The 15,937-nt window shown below is 43.3% G+C and overlaps 1 protein-coding gene across 1 annotated transcript; it reads right to left on the minus strand.

Annotated features, from left to right (window-relative positions):
• Positions 1 to 13,206: 13,206 nt before the first annotated feature.
• On the minus strand, positions 13,207 to 15,533 carry LOC120699251. Its single transcript, XM_039983178.1, has 2 exons — positions 15,162 to 15,533; positions 13,207 to 14,493 (listed from the first exon to the last, which is right to left on the minus strand). The coding sequence occupies exons 1-2, from the start codon at positions 15,494 to 15,496 to the stop codon at positions 13,413 to 13,415; spliced, it is 1,416 nt and encodes a 471-aa protein (XP_039839112.1). The 5' UTR covers positions 15,497 to 15,533; the 3' UTR covers positions 13,207 to 13,412.
• Between the last annotated feature and the right edge of the window lie 404 nt (positions 15,534 to 15,937).

The following is a 15,937-nucleotide window of genomic DNA, read 5'->3' on the forward strand; positions in this document are numbered from 1 at the left end:
AACTCTTGTTTCATGCAATTTTTCATTTGAGCTATGGTTTGCAAACCAATTTAAAATTGCAAACTTGTGCTAAAAAGGATGGATTTCTTTTTATTTTGGGCTGATTTGCAAAGGTCCACTACTAATATAGCACATGTCACTAAATGTACTTTTTTCAGCTCAATTTATTTTTGTGGGTTGTTTTTAAAATGAAATTAACCCTCACACATTATTCACTTGATTTTGTGCATTTAAATGTATATTTTGAATTCCCATTTAATCTTTCTTTGTTAATTTGCCTTTATGAGATTTTTCCTTGAACTTAAATTTTTTTATTTGTTTTCCAAAATTACTTATTTGGAATTTTAAACACCTAGGGTGTCACAGTATTGGTCACCTCGGGAGCTTGAGGGACCTCACAACCAGACACCCGACGAACGGCGGAGCCCCTTGCCTCCTCCTCCTCCTCTTGCGCTCCACCTCTACCTGCTCCTCATCACCAGAGTCATCGTGTGCAAAAGATACCTCCTCCTCGGACAAAGACAAAGACAACGACATAGCTACAGGTGATGATGACCTCGCTGCACCCTTCCCTCGACTCCTGATCCTCCCAGAGTCCTCAGATGCATCACACCCTCTTTGGTAAAGTGACGTTATCTTCCTCAAACCGCCCACCATCTTTGTTCAATCACCTGTAATTGAAAAGAGTAAACCAATCAACACAGATAAACAAGACGTACTTACGAAGAGATACAAAATAAACAAAACATTATTAGAAAATAACATAGTAGTACAAATAGTAAATTAATTAGTACGGAACATACATGTATTTTTGAAATAATCATCATGATCGGGATTAGATGGATCATAAGTGTCATCAACACTATCACATATGTCGATATAATCATGCCCGTGCTCTGATGGAGAAATGTTGTCATCACTATCATTGCCTAGATGTAATCTCTAAAGTAATTTTAAGTCCTCCACATTATGAACCTAATCTCAAGCGACCTCATCAACAACCCTTTCATTGTCTACTTTCATTCCGATCGCTTCGGTTAGGTCTATCTCAAAACTTCCTTGTAACACAACTTCTTGAAAGAACACTCTGTCATATGTGTTTGGGTCTATGTGTAATCTTCATTGTTTGGAATAGGTAATTTACCATGTGGAGATACCTTGTACACAACATCCCAACCCTTAAGACGGTCATAAGTTTGGCACGGGTATGAGAGATAGTAAACTTGTGGGGCCTGTTGAGTCACAATATAGACATCGTCTCCTATTAAGACGGGTGACTGTCAAATTTCGACTAGCCCAAGATTAGGGGTCTGTCTCACTACCTAAGGATCAAACTAATGGCATTTCAATATGACAGGATTAAGAGGTTTGCAACCATGAAATGTGAGTTCGTATATATCATTAATTCTTCCATAATACTCAACCTCATCAAGACCTGACGTAAAAACTCATCAAGGCCGACTCTACTCATGTCTTGTTGTGTGAACGCGATATCCATTAACATCATAGCCATTAAATGATCTAACCCTATCACTACAGGAAACCTAAAGACTTTCGGCGAAATTTAATTTCAGCAGCCAGAGGGTCACCCCCGAAAATACCTGTGTTATTTTCGGCGGCCGAAGTCCCTGGCTGCCGAAAATTATATAATTTTCGGTCGCCGAACCTCTGGCCGCCGAAAATTGTGTTATTTTCGGCAGCCGAAGTCCCTGGCCGTCGAAATTTGTGTTATTTTTGGCGGCCGCAGGATCTGGCCACCAAAAATTAATTAATTTTCGGCGGCCGAAGCCCCTGGCCGCCAAAAATTAAGGCCGGTCAATTACCCCCAGCGGTAGCAACGCCCGCTTCTTCATTCCAAAAATTCCAGCCCCTAGTGAGCAAGTTTATTATTTACCTTATCCAAACGATTTGGTCCTTGCACACCAAGTTGAGCAAGTTTATTATTTACCTTATCCAAACGAAAAGATGTGAGCTTGGTGGATAGTTCACAAAGTGAATCCTCATGAACGTTTACATACTCCTAGTGATCCTGGTTACCATCCTAGTGAGCTTGATGAAGTTCCTGAAGTTTATCAAGAAGAATAATTGCCAACAACTTTCATTATCGAGCTCAGTGTAGGTCTGAATTTCTTGGAAGGAGACCATAACAACCTCACGGTTCCAAAGAAACAAAAACGACAAGCACCTAAGAAAAGAGTTGGCTCCTCTGGTTTAAAATGGAGGCGACAACTTAACCGTGATGTTGATGAGTTTTGATAAGTAAATCATTTTTCTCTGTACTTTAAATTTCTGTAATTTATATTTTTGTACTTCATATGCATGTTATCATTTATTTGTATACTAAATGATATGTATGTTTTCATCAATAGGATGAATCGTAAGCTCAAGCAAGCAGCGAGGGGGTTTGCGGGGAAGATGCTCCCAGGCAGAAACCTCTTCCAGGGGTACCAATTGCCTTTCAAAGAACCGAGGTACTTCTACATATTATTTCATATGTATATGTTTGAAATATATGCAACAGCAGGATGATGATGAGGAGGAGGAGGAGGCTACAGCAGAGCAGGAGGACGAGGCTGGAGCAGAGCAGGAGGACAAAGACCCGATGGGTGGGGATTCTTCAGAGGAGGTGGTCCAACAGTGACGGACTAGGAAGAGCCACACTGTCAACCCTCCTCCAGTTCCCAACCCTGCGGATAGAAGACTGATCAGACCATTGGCTGACGGGTATGTATTTGCTATAGGTATTTGTTTACTTTAAAATGTTTGCATGCATGATATATGTTATTTTGTTTTGTAGGCAATAGGAGGATGTTTCTTGGGATGGGGCGGGACACCGTAGGTCTCCTAACGCCGTATTAGGTAATCTGGTTCATTTGCACTATCCAGGAGTTGTGAATAAGGATGGTGCCACCATTGTGGTGACTAGTTGAAAGCATTTTGCCCTTGCACCAAATGCTACATATGGAACTGCTCAGGGACTCGTGAGATACAAATTTTGGGTAAATTTCTTTCTATTATATGTCTGATTTGTATCATATATGCAGATATTTTCTTGATAGAACTAAATTTGATGTTGCAGAGTTACTTCCGTGTGGATCCCTCAGAGCAAGAGTATGCAGATCGAGTTCTTGACCAGGCCGCCAGGAAGATATGCAGTGATGCATTCTCCAACCTTCGGCTACAAGTAACAAATGCTTGGCTTAAGGCTCAAGGGCAGCGATTGGGCAGGTTTCGTGACTGCTCGGAGATTTTCCTGACCGCTGAGCAGTATGAAGAGGTAATACCCACTTTTGGGACATGTGATGTTTTTTCATATTATAAGATTTTCTTATGATATACTAACCCGTGTACATGCAGATCGGGCATCCGATGTTTGAAGACCATCCACAGATATTCAGGGCACTTTGTGAGTTGTGGGCTTCCCAAGAATTTCAAGAGCTATCAAGAAAGAAAAGAAATGTTGGGACCGCGAACTCCAGTCATAAGCTTGGAGCCAACGGATACCGTCGGAAAGGGCAACGCTATGTAAGATATGCGCTTCATGTTTTTTCCGTTCTACTATTTAACATTGTACGATACTAACATCTCCATACAGACAGCTAGGACTGGAGAGCAGATCAGCGATATAGACCTATATGTCATTGGTCACAAGGGACCAGACCCTTCACAACCTAATGTGTTGTGCACTCAGTTAGCCACAGACCGGCTGGTTAGTCCAACTTTGTTGTATGATACTTACAGGCTGAATATGGGAAGGAGGCAGTTAGACGTCACGGCGAAGATTTTGACTGGAGAAAGGAACCCATCGACAGTCAAGCTGTGTATACTAGCAGTGGTGGCAAGTTGCATGGACTGTAAGTTCTGTATGTCCATGGAATTTCCTAGTTGTGTTCGATAAACAATAGTACTAGTATCAACACTATGTCTAAATTTTGAAGGTACTCTATGTTCAATGGCATGATCGACTCGAGACAAGTTCTACCTCCAAGGCGATCTTCCTCGCAGAGTTGGGGCGGCAGTAGCAGCAGTCAGCACCGCACATCACAAGAGATGGAGATACAGAGGTTACAGGAAGAGCTTCGGCGGCGTGATGAATATCAAAAAGCACAAGAGCAGTACATGAAGGAGCATCAAGAGTACTGGTTCAGAGTTCAAGCGCAACAGCAGGAAGCGATTCAAGTGAGTATGAATGTCAACACCTTGCATTTCTATCTTTCACAGGACTTCATATTTGTGCGATGCATTTTGCAGGCAGTGTTCCAGCAACAGGGGCATAACATTGTCTTCCCGGAAATGCAGCCACCACCACAACCGCCACAGTGGGGAATGTTTGCTCAGATGCCGTCTCCTGCAGCTTAGGTTAGAGAAATTTGTCAATATAACTAACTCTAGTTAATGGTAGCCAAACTTGTTGACTCTATCCAAACTTACTCAATTTCAACTATAGTCGGTCCACTAGTGATTAGAACTTATTCATTTTGTGTGTAATAGGGATCGGGTAGTGATTAGAACTTATTCATTTTGTGTGTAATAGGGATCGGGCAACTTTGCGCCCAACATTTACCAAACACCCCACCGGCGCCTGCGTTGGGACAACCTTCGGAGGAGGTTAGCTGCATCAAATATTTCATTTGTCCCATTAATGTGTTGTCACACAATAAAAATATTGAACTAATTGTGTCATTTGTAATTTCTGTCTTAGCAATCCGGAGAGATGCAATTCGTCAACAACCTCTTTGCCTCCAGAGGTAGCGGGCAAAACTCCAACAATCCTGCAGGTGACAGTTGAATTTCTATGTCAAGTGGTGGACTAGTGAACTTAATAGACTTATGAAACTTATTATGGACTTGCGAATTGTATAACTTCTGGACTTGTGATATATTTGACATTTGTGCAATATTGTTTGTGGACTTGGCATGTGTCAATGGATGTTAATTATGGAAGTTTTGAATGGATATGTGAATGCATGTGATATATTATTGATGTCAATAGATTGTATATATGTGTATTTTCTATGAAAATCTGGAATTAAAATGAAATTTGGGGAAAATTTTGGCCCCTGGTCGCAATAATTTTCGACGGCCTGGGAGTGGCCGCCGACAATTAACCAAAATAATTTTCGGCTGCTTTTAGTGGCCGCCAAATATTAGAACTCACTAATTTTCGGGGGCTTTTTACTAGCCGCCGAAAATTAGAAATAACTAATTTTCGGCGGCTTCCGCCGAAAATTAGTTATTTTTGGCGGCTGGACCCTAGCCGCCGAAAATAAGCTTATTTTCGCTGGCTGGGCCCAGCCGCCGAAAATAAGCTTATTTTCGGCGCTTTTCGGATGGCGGCCGTATAATGCCGAAAATAAGCAAAAGCCGTCGAAAATAGCTTATTTTTGGCGGGAAGCCCTATTTTCGGCGGTTTTTTTTACCGCCGAAAGTTGTCGGGTTTGCTGTAGTGCGTGGAGCACGACAACTACCGGATCAGGCGGCGGTGCGCCTACAGGGTTGAGGGTCATGACTGCTTTACACATCGGATGTGCTCTGCTCTTGGCAGGATGGATGCGGAGCGCGGTAGCCTGGACCAAGAGCTTAGTGAGAATGCGTTTCTGCCTCACGCCGCAGAGAGTTTCTTGATGCTTCTGGCCCATGTCTTCAAATGCCGTCAACAGATCAAGTTAGGATGACAGTCTCACATCCGCAGCGTACGTGTAGCATTACTTGCAAAAAAAAAGCCCTAACCCGCATTGTATTTCTACTAGGTTCTTCGTGCTTGTGCATTGCTACGGTCGACGAAATCATATGCTGAGAGATAAAGTTTGCATGACCAAGCTAATATTATATTAAACACACCCTTTTTTGCGGGGAAAAAAGATATGTATAATATTAAACACACCCTTATTAGGATAAGATTTCTATAAGCGGCCAGTTCACTAAGGTACCGTTTGGATGTAGATATTGGAACTTGAAATTTGGAATTGATATTCAATGTACTCAATATCAGCTGTTTGGATGCTCTTGGAATTGATATTAAAATTTTCCTCCAATACCAAGCGATACCGAGGAGATGATGATGGGACGATGGGTCAAGTCCCAGATTTACGATATGTGCATCCAAACAAGAATTGGCATTTGTCTCCCAACTGAATTCCATCTAATAATTCTATCTACATCCAAACAATCAGTTTGATATTGACCCCATTTCAATGTCTAGGCTGATTTGGTATTAGATCCAATTCAATGTCAAGCCCTCCAATATCAACATCCAAACGAAGCCTAATAGTTCTGTACAGAAGCATCTGAAAAACAAAAGAATATTGGTTAGCGACTAAGCACTAGTCATCTTATGAAAAAATGTAGGACCACAAGTAGGTCAGTAAAAAAAAAGAAAGTAAAGTTCAGTTATCAAAGACAAGATCCAATAATGTCGGTGGTAAAAATTGGATAAAAATAACCTTTTTATAAAAAGGAATTTTGTAGATAATAGGTTACCTTGAATGAGAAGTTGTTGAAAGAACACTTCAGCAACAATGGCATGCTGAAATCTTCCATGCTGCCACACTCACAAAAAATGTTTCAAAAGGAAAATCAAAGTAAGATCAAGGGACACTCATGGAGGCAGTTCTTGAGCTTTCTAAATTTAGTTTTATACGACTGTGCAGTTGAAACTGTAGTTTAGCTTAATAACCTTTTGCCTAGAAAGCATATCCCAGGTTGATGTCTTTCAAGAAGGGATGAGCCTTTACCTGCTCTAATAGCTTATTTCATTGAAGTGTCATGTGCATAAGACTGGTCAATTTACAAAACTACGGTAAGACAGCACCGGCCATGCCAAATCTTTGCACCAGATTTTCATAAGCAGCCTAACATGTTAAGAAAATGAATCAAAATGACATTTGTAGCATGAAGACTGCTGGTGTATTGTAATTTTTTAAGACCTTAATTTTTTCTAACCTGTCAATAAAACTATACACTTCAAAACTCAGTTCCTCTAGAACATGTGGCCAAAGGCATTTCTTGATTCATTTTGCTATCAAAAATTATCTACAGTCAACCAATATTGTTATCGGTTAATCAACATAATTGCTAACTGAAAAAGTATAGAGACATGCTAGCATTGTTAGTTCATGTAATTGAAAGAAAAAATTGAAAAACTATGTTTGCAAATAAACATTAAAAAGCATGCCAAAATTTTAAATTAATGGAATACCTTTGGTTCATTAGAGTCTGCAGTCAGAAGCCTCAATCTCTGTGAAATTCAGCTTGTCATGGAAATTTGTCTTGATGAGCTTTTTGGTCACCAGAACACATCATTCCAGGCTGACACTGTATCCAAACGTTCATGTTGTTTGTACATCATCAGTAAATGGAACGGTAAAGGCTTGGCACTTAAAACAACCCTTCCCCAGACCCCGCGCAGTATGGCACTGGGTACGCCTTTTTATTAGGCAATTGGAAGCTTCCTCTGAAGTTGATGCTTCCAATTACCCAGACATACCATCATTCCTTGTTAAGAGGATAAAAGAGAGAAAAATAGTGATTATCTCTGCACAGGAAAGTGTGGAAACTTCAATTTACTAAAAAAAACGGCAGTCAAATGCTTTTGGAACAATGTAAAGGTTATAGATAATCCATGAAAACCTTGGTTGAATGGTAGAATCAGGTAATTGGCCAATTATTGTAACTTATGCCTATTTTGTTTTCCAGAAAAGACAAATAGATCTAAAGTTAACTAAACAACAGAGATATCCCTCAAATTGGTCAAGATCAAAATCCATCAGCGCAGATGTAAGGTACTCCCCAGCAGGCGTAGTTTTTGCTAGTTCATTGTTTGATTTCACAATAGCTCCACTGACTCCAGTTTTATCCTGAGACACCGATGATGCAAACACATCTAGTGATCGACTTTTGCTGCTGCAACTTCTGCAGATAGAGTTGTAAATTTTGACTTCATCGTATCTTAATGTTCTTTACATTCAGTATTTTTGACTAATTGCATGTGTAGCAGTTTTTTTACGTGCCTATCTCCCTTCCCTGAGCATTAGCTGGCTTGTTTGCTGAAGGACTTGAAGCCTCTGAAAGTAGTTAATAAATCGCTTTGAACCTTGTGGATTTTTTTTGGAACACAGGTACTAAAAAATAAGTCAATATTCACATATGCTAAGATGAAACTTTATAACTATCACTGTTTATAAAAAGTTATTGTCCACTTTTCACATGCAAGACAAGATTTGACTGTGGGGGGGAGGGCAGCAGCAACTACAACTCTCATGCCAATGCTATATATCTACTACACTCTAATAAGCTTCCCTGAATAAAGTTTCAGAAAAAATATTCAGTCAGAACTTAAAGATTACGGAACACTGCCGAAAAGAACAAGCAGCAGGCAAACTATGATAATTTTACTAATATATGCAACACATATTTATTAATAAATACGTCCACCAATGGCAGGGCGGGCGCCTTGCTGACCGGCTAACTCCCGCCGGCGATGGTGTTGAGGAGCGCAGTGGCCATGTCGGAGAGCTAGTCGAACTCTGGTCGGCCACTGCCATCGTCTTGCTCGCCGAGCCCCCGAGCGCGGCATCGTGCCCGATCTCGGCATACCCCGTGAGCAGCAATAGCGGGTACACGACGGCGGCCCAGCTCTGTGCGCATGAGCCGCAGCGCAGGCACCAACACTGCACCGTACAAGAACCCTATGCCCTCACCACAGCGTCCCCGGTCAAGGCACAGGCGAAGCTAGTTAATTGTGTCTGAAGGTTAATCAATTAGAGCACGCACAAGAAAACTAACTAATCCACAACTGTGTCTTTCGCAGGCATTTAATCGAACAGGTTAACTGCACAGACATGGACGGATAATGGGTTGCCGCAGCTGGTGGAGATCAGCCCGCCGGCTGACCGGCGTGCTAGTTGTTGCTCTGATATGGCCACGCATGTCACCTAGGGAACCATTGCTTAAGATACACTGCCATTCCTTAAAGGTTGAACCAGGGAAGCAAGGAGCCCAGCATGCGAAATTAATAATTTTGGGAAGAACTGCCTCTTCTTACCTTCCGTCACCGGTGGAGCCATCCTTGCCCTGCTCGCCGACGCCGGTGCTGCGACCGGATGGTCTGACGACCCAGGCTCTTCATGCGTCGCACCGCGTCGCCTCAAGCAGGGAAGACGAAGAGGGAAGAGCGCGAGGAGGACCCACACGGCATGAACTGGAGCCGGAGGTGGCGCACTGCACCATGCACCACTGCCGGAATCCCATGCTTGCCGAGTGCCCAAACCGCAAAAAGACTCGGCAAAGGCCACACGGCAAAAAAAAAATCGGCAAAGGGCTATTTGCCGAGATTTTTTTTTAGCACTTGTTAAAGTCTTCGCCGAGTGCAAAAAAGACTCGGCAAAGAAAAATTTTTGAAAAATAAAATCTGTTTTCAAAATAAGAAACAAAAATATTTTAATTCGGGCAGCATCGCATCGCGTCGCCTCAAGCAAGGAAGATGAAGAGGGAAGAGCGCGTGGAGGACCCACACGGCACGAACCGGAGCCAGTCGGAGGTGGCGCACCGCACCATGCTCACCACTATCGGAATCCGCTGGGTCATTTCAGATACCATAGTTTGGAGAATAATAAGAATTCTCATAGGCTTTGATCCGTCTGAGGGCTGAGTGGCAGCCTCGACCCGAGCGGAAGTACGATGTGTCTGGAAACTCAGGATCTTAAATGGATTCGGGTACCATTCTGATCGGCCGAGTGCCAAAAGCCGCAAAAACACTCGACAAAGGCAAACGCCACAGCAAAAAAAAAAGTCAGCAAAGGGCTATTTGCCGAGTGTTCTTTTCAGCACTCGTCAAAATCTTTGCCGACTGCTAAAAAATACTCGGCAAAGAAAAATTTTAGGAAAATAAAATTCTGTTTTTAAAAATAAGAAACAAAACTATTTTAATTCGGGGAGGACCCCACCAGCCAGCAACAGCCTACCTCCACATTTTTTACAAGTCGCAGCATTCTTTCTCACGCTTTGCCGCCTGTGGGATTTTTATCCACAACCTCAACTTCGCATGTTACCTCCTCTTACCACTACACCATACTAGTCTTTTTGTCAAATTATGTTACTAGTTTGTTTCATTCTATACTCGGCCTATATTAAAATAACTATTTGAGGCCCTAAATGATTTCAAATGAAAATGTTTTAAGCTACAAAGTTTCATAACTTTTTGGGATCTACAACTTTGATGTTTTGAGCTTTTCCATCCGAGGTCATTTGTAAAATTTGAATTTAAAATTGGAGAAATTCAAACTCAATTTTGGGAGCCTAAATGAATTCAAATAAAAAATTTGTGAACTGTAAAGTTTGATAACTTCTTGAGATCTACAACTTTGATGTTCTGAGTTTTTCTATCCGAGGTTATTTGCAAAATTTGAGATCTACAAATTTGACTTGATTCAAAAAATTATATGAAATGCATTTAATTAATGAAATATAGCAATCAAATATAAAAATATACCAAAATTTAATATGGATTACCGCATATTGTGCCGGGAGAGTAAAAAAAGTTTGAAGGGTAGAAAATAAAAAATATAATTTCTTTACCGAGTGAAAAAACACTGTTTTTTCCTAATGTTTTTCTCGCACGACACTCGGCATAGAGGCTCTTTGCCGAGTGTCCGAAAAATTACACTCGGCAAAGCATTTGGCACTCGGCAAAGAGCTGGTTTCTCATAGTGATGACGCTATGGGTGGCCTCCTACAAGTGCAAGATCCCTATCACCTCGACTGAAGGGAAGGTGGCAGGGGACCGGGGGTACCACATCCTCCTTGGTGAGGTCGATCTCGACGTGGCTTGGGGGGGCGTGTAGGAGGAGACTGCGCATGTCGCTGGGGTGCAGTTCGGCTGAGATCAGGCCGGAGCAAGTCGGATGAGATTAGGACGAAGCAGATTGGAGCGCGCCCCGCGGTGGGGGAGACAGGCGCGGTGCGGCGGGGCAACCGGATAGGAAGACGGAACGTTGAGAACGGAGCGGATCGACGACCGGCCGGGGATGGAGGGAGAGGGATGGCGCCGGGTGATTTTTTTGTTTTTGAACCAGACGGAGTGAGAGGGATGGCGTCAGAGCGGAGACGGCGACATACAAAAGACGAAGGGACGAAGGACGAAAGACCAAACAAAAGGCCACCGTCTTTTTTATAGTAGAGATAAAGTTAGAGATAGAGGCTGATGTAGCCATCATTGTTAAGCAGTAGCGTCTCGATTGCCCGTGAGAGCCACAATGCTACGAATTAGGCCACCATCATTGTTAAGCAGTCCCCGGAGTTGTTCAGGAGTTCTGGTATTGGTTCTTCTCTAGCTCTCTTATGTAATTCTGGATCATTTTTAATAGATTTAAACTATAGTTATTGATATCTGCTCGATTTATATTCTGAGTATTCAGACATGTACTTCTTGATTAGGTTGCGTTATCGCTAAATGCTTGCATTACGTTATCGCCCTGTGCTTGCGATGGTTAGCATATTAGCTTTAGAACTCTGGCAACTGCTCCAGTATTCATATGTTTGCTCTAGTATAATGTCTGTCCATCCGGAGGGTGCGGACTCCACGCGGGATGCTAGAGTATCGATTACTAATGTAGATGTGGTGTCTAGACTAGTTATGTGTTGCTAGATGTCGCCCTTTCCTATAGTTTGTAGAGGTAGCCGGTAGGTGGTAATAGCCCTGCCCGTGCCCAGTAATCCTCCACGTTTGGATTGGGGGTAGGAGGTGCATAAAACCATATGGTGTGGTCAGGTTGCTGCCGTCCAGCTAGTAGCGGTCTCCCTGTTATACCAGTTTAATCTTCTGTTGATCTAGCCATAAGATAGCATAGATATAGCTAGCCTAGTACATTTGACTCGAGCTACTATCTTTTTCCTTTCTCCCTGCCTATAGAATATATTTAGAGTTGAGTGTAACTTGTGTGCCTATAGAATATATTTAGAGTTGAGTGTAACTTATGTGTCACAGTACCTCCTATCCAATCATTTATCTTACCCCTGTTTATGTATTTGAATATCCAATCTATATTAGTTCATTAACTAGCTTATGTACTTCATATCGCCGCCTTCCCAGCGGAAATATAAATGACACCTCAGTATACTCTCGGGTAAAAAGCTACAGTGTTATTCTGTGCGCTTGCAGATTCGTTCGTAGTTCATGAAATACCTGCCACTCCCCTTGGCGTCTGCGGGCATCATCGCTGGTGATCAGCGGTGGTGTTGGTAGTCACCAGCAGCGCTCACTGGGGCCTAGGTGTAGGGCCGGGGTGAGGGGTTAGGGGCGACTTAGGGAGAGAAGGGAGTGGGGTGACGGCTGGTGGGTGAGAAACCGAGGATAGAATTTTCGGGTTATATACCTAGGATTGCTAGGTGGGCTTCTATTGGCTGATTGTTTCGGGTGTTGATGGAGCTCTGTGGTTAAAATTTAGAATATGCCCCAAATATGAAGTATTTCAGGTATCGGAATCCGTAAATCCGCGGATAAAAATTAGAACCCAAATCTGAAACCTGCAGACCCGAAATCCATAGATATCCGCCTGGCACCCGCCCTGCTGCCTTCCCTAGGTGGGATGGATATGGACCACGGCAACCGGCTGCAGCGGGCGCATGTGCAACTCCAGGCCCGAGCGGTATGGTTGCTGTGCGCCTCGGATGCACTTGGCTCTTGGCGGGATGGATGCGGAGCACACGGCAGAAAGGACCAGGCGCACGGCGGGCTGGATGGGGTCGCTGCCGCTTGAATCAGGCGGCGGTGCGCTAGCATGGCCGAGGGGCATGGCTGTTGCAGTGTTGCGTGCATTGGATGCGCTCAGCTCTTGGCAGGATGGCTGAGCACGAAGGCCAGGACCAGGAGTGCGGAGCCTGGACGTGCCTGCAGGGCTGAGGGTCATGACTGCTTTGCGCCTCTGCTCTTAGCAGGATGGATGCGGAGCGCGGCAGCCTGGACCAGGAGCTTAGCGAGAATGTGGTTCTGCCTCACGCCGCAGAGAGTTTCCTAATGCTTCTGGCCGATGTCTTCAAATGCCATGAGCAGATCCTAACTTGCGCTGCAATGGTCTCGGATGATGGTCGCACATCCGAGTGGTACGTGTAGCATTACTTGCAAAAAAAAGAGGCCTAACCCGCATTGCATTTCTACTGATGTAGCCATCATTTGTAAGTAGTAGCGCCTCGGTTCTTGGTCCCCACAAATGTGAAAAGTAGTGAAATCATTCTTAATAATCCAACAAACCGTCTCCCCTTAACAAGTTAAGGAAAGTATTATTACAAAGTACAACACATAATAGCGCACACGCAACATAAAACACATCAAATAAAAGCACACGGTAGATCCCATCATACTGGCAACATGCAAAGGGCTTCTCAGATTGCATTATTGAGTTGTCTTCTCAGATCTTCTATTCGTTGATCTGCGTCTCGAAACCATAGCTGTTGACTCCACGGTAGATCCCATCATGCATCTTCGTAACAACTATCTCTCCGGTTGTTAACATATCCTCCTGGATGTATGAGAAGGGAATTTCACATGTTCCCTCTGTTGCCACCACTCGAACTGTCCTCTTGCTGTGTGCAGGGACCTCAATTTCTTCTTCATTTGATTGCTGTTCAGTGTGAGATTGAGTTTCTCCCCAGGTGTATGATCCACTAAACTCACTTGAGATCTCAACTGATGTCTCTGCAATTGCTGGAACCCCAGCTTTGATGGTGGTTGTCACACCAAGCTTCCAGGAGACATTTGAATCCCATCTCCTCTCCGTCGTTACACTGTAAGATATGGTTAGCTTACTCTTGTGGGGCCTACTTGTGCTGTTAGCAATTGTTTTAGTGTAAAAAGTGCGGGGCTTGAGGTCGTGAATATTGACATCTTTGAGGCGGTACTCAACGCCATAGATCTTTCGAGATAGGACAGTTTCATGCAGCTCTAGCTGTGCCTCCCTTGTGATGGTAGGAACCGCAGCGTTGAGGCAACTCGTCTTGCCTTCGGTGGTCAACCTCTTGCAGTAGTTGTTGTTGCCGAGGTTCTGAAGTGCGCATTTGCCGCCCCCAAGCAAGAGCGCTCGGAACACCGTGTCAGGATTCCTACTGGTGGTGTCATCGGAGTCTCCCCAGATCCAGTTGGGGCTGCGCCTCCAGAACTTACCATAGTGACTCGAGTATATGCGGATGGTGCCATCGCTGTTTGTGTGAATGATGTTTCTCACCGTTGGATCAGCAATGTCATCCGACGAAAACTCCAAGTAGTTGAGGTTCCATTCAACCTTCCTCGCCCTGAGGTACATGCCATTGTCACCCTTGAAACAAACGTATTTGGGCAGTAGCATTTGTCCTTCTAGATTGATGACACTAAACGTGTAGGCATCTTCTTCATCTGGTTTATCTTTGTTTCCTAGCAGCAAGGAGCCAGCTCTGAGGGTCTTTTCGGTTGGATGAGCATCGGCGCGCATGTAAACACTTCTTTTGAGCCTGGCGTGCTCCAAGCTGCCGTAAAAAAATATATATATCTAGCGTCAGATTCTTCTACAAAGCTTTCATATGCCACCATAAGCAACAATATGAAACTTTCCTTTGCTTCAAAAAATATGAAAGTTTCCTTTGTAGGGATTACATCAATTTAACTACCAACATGTATAACCCTCATGTTAACTGTGTCTTTCTTTCTTTCTTTTTTGTGCTAAGCCTACACATACTAATAGAAATCTTGTTTTTTTTTCCGGAGTCCATTTATGATTAATTTTATTCACATATATATATTTTTACTATGTCATGGCATCTGAAAAAAAACATGTATACTTGTTTATTACAAAACTTAGCGTTATTGCCATATGTACCAATATACTAAAACATCATGGAGAAAGTGCCAATTAAATAATGAAGTCCATTAAAAATGACATGTCTTACCAGCAAAAAAAGATGACATGTCTGTGCTTATGTCATCAGTGTATAGTTTGTCCACTTGTAAATGTGAAAAATATACCTAATAATTCAATATATGACATGTTTTGTTGACCTCAACACAGAAAAGTCAGTGCAAAATTAGTTCAGTTCATCAGCTGTGGGGACGTCAACAATTTCAATGATGACGTAGTACTTGGCACAAGTTATGGCATATATGAGCAAGGAGTAGTCAAATGGAAAGCCATACGTACTTGACATCATCGACGTGAACACTGCTGGGTTCATGCCGGAGCACCGTGCAAGAAGGATCTGATAGGTCCTCTTGGGGCTCATTTGCATCACCCATGAGGCACCACTGCTGGTTAACCTCACGGGCGACCCAGTACTTGTTGTTGTAGCAGCATCTGATGTGAACGTGGCCGTCGTGCTCCCTGGACAGCTCTGCACGAAACCTAGTGTAGGGACTGAGGACATCTTCCCCACTCACCTCAAGGATTTTCTCTTTCTCGGGCGAGTAGCGCAAGTATTTGCCATTAATCTTAGACTTAAGAGCAAAGCACCCGCCGGTCACTAAAGGAGATGACATTCTCTCTCTATCTCTGTGGGTTGTCTCTCGTGTTGTGTGCGTGTTTCGCCTTGCTTTGAAGCCGCTGCTCTTCCATGTATTTATAGCATGCCCGGGTGACTTGTTACGAAGGAAGAATGCAACTTCTACGACATCTCTGCGGGGTGAAGTTCTGTGCGTGCAACTTTCACCTCTGTTAAAACATCATTCACACATGTGTTTACCCTTGAAAGGTATCACTCATAATTAATGCCATGCATTCTCTCAAGAATTTTCACTCTCATTAAGGACCTACTTGGTTCTAATATCTTTAATAGTTATCTAGTTGGTCAGTCTCAGTGCACAATTTCATGGCACAGTTGATGATGTGACAATTTCACTGGGAACTAGGTAACTATGCCAGGTGAGTCATCCCATGGAACTCCCTCATTCTCTCTCCTCGCCATACCAGCAAAATTGATG

The sequence above is a fragment of the Panicum virgatum genome, chromosome 1K (genome assembly GCF_016808335.1).
Source record: "Panicum virgatum strain AP13 chromosome 1K, P.virgatum_v5, whole genome shotgun sequence".
Classification (NCBI taxonomy): domain Eukaryota; kingdom Viridiplantae; phylum Streptophyta; class Magnoliopsida; order Poales; family Poaceae; genus Panicum; species Panicum virgatum.

Excerpts from the sequence above, each read along its gene's own strand:
- LOC120699251 (XM_039983178.1), bottom strand. The coding sequence starts at position 15,496 with ATGTCATCTCCTTTAGTGACCGGCGGGTGCTTTGCTCTTAAGTCTAAG. Across the intron at positions 14,494-15,161 it reads GTTCACGTCGATGATGTCAA|CTTGGAGCACGCCAGGCTCA; the intron begins GTACGTATGGCT and ends TTTTTACGGCAG.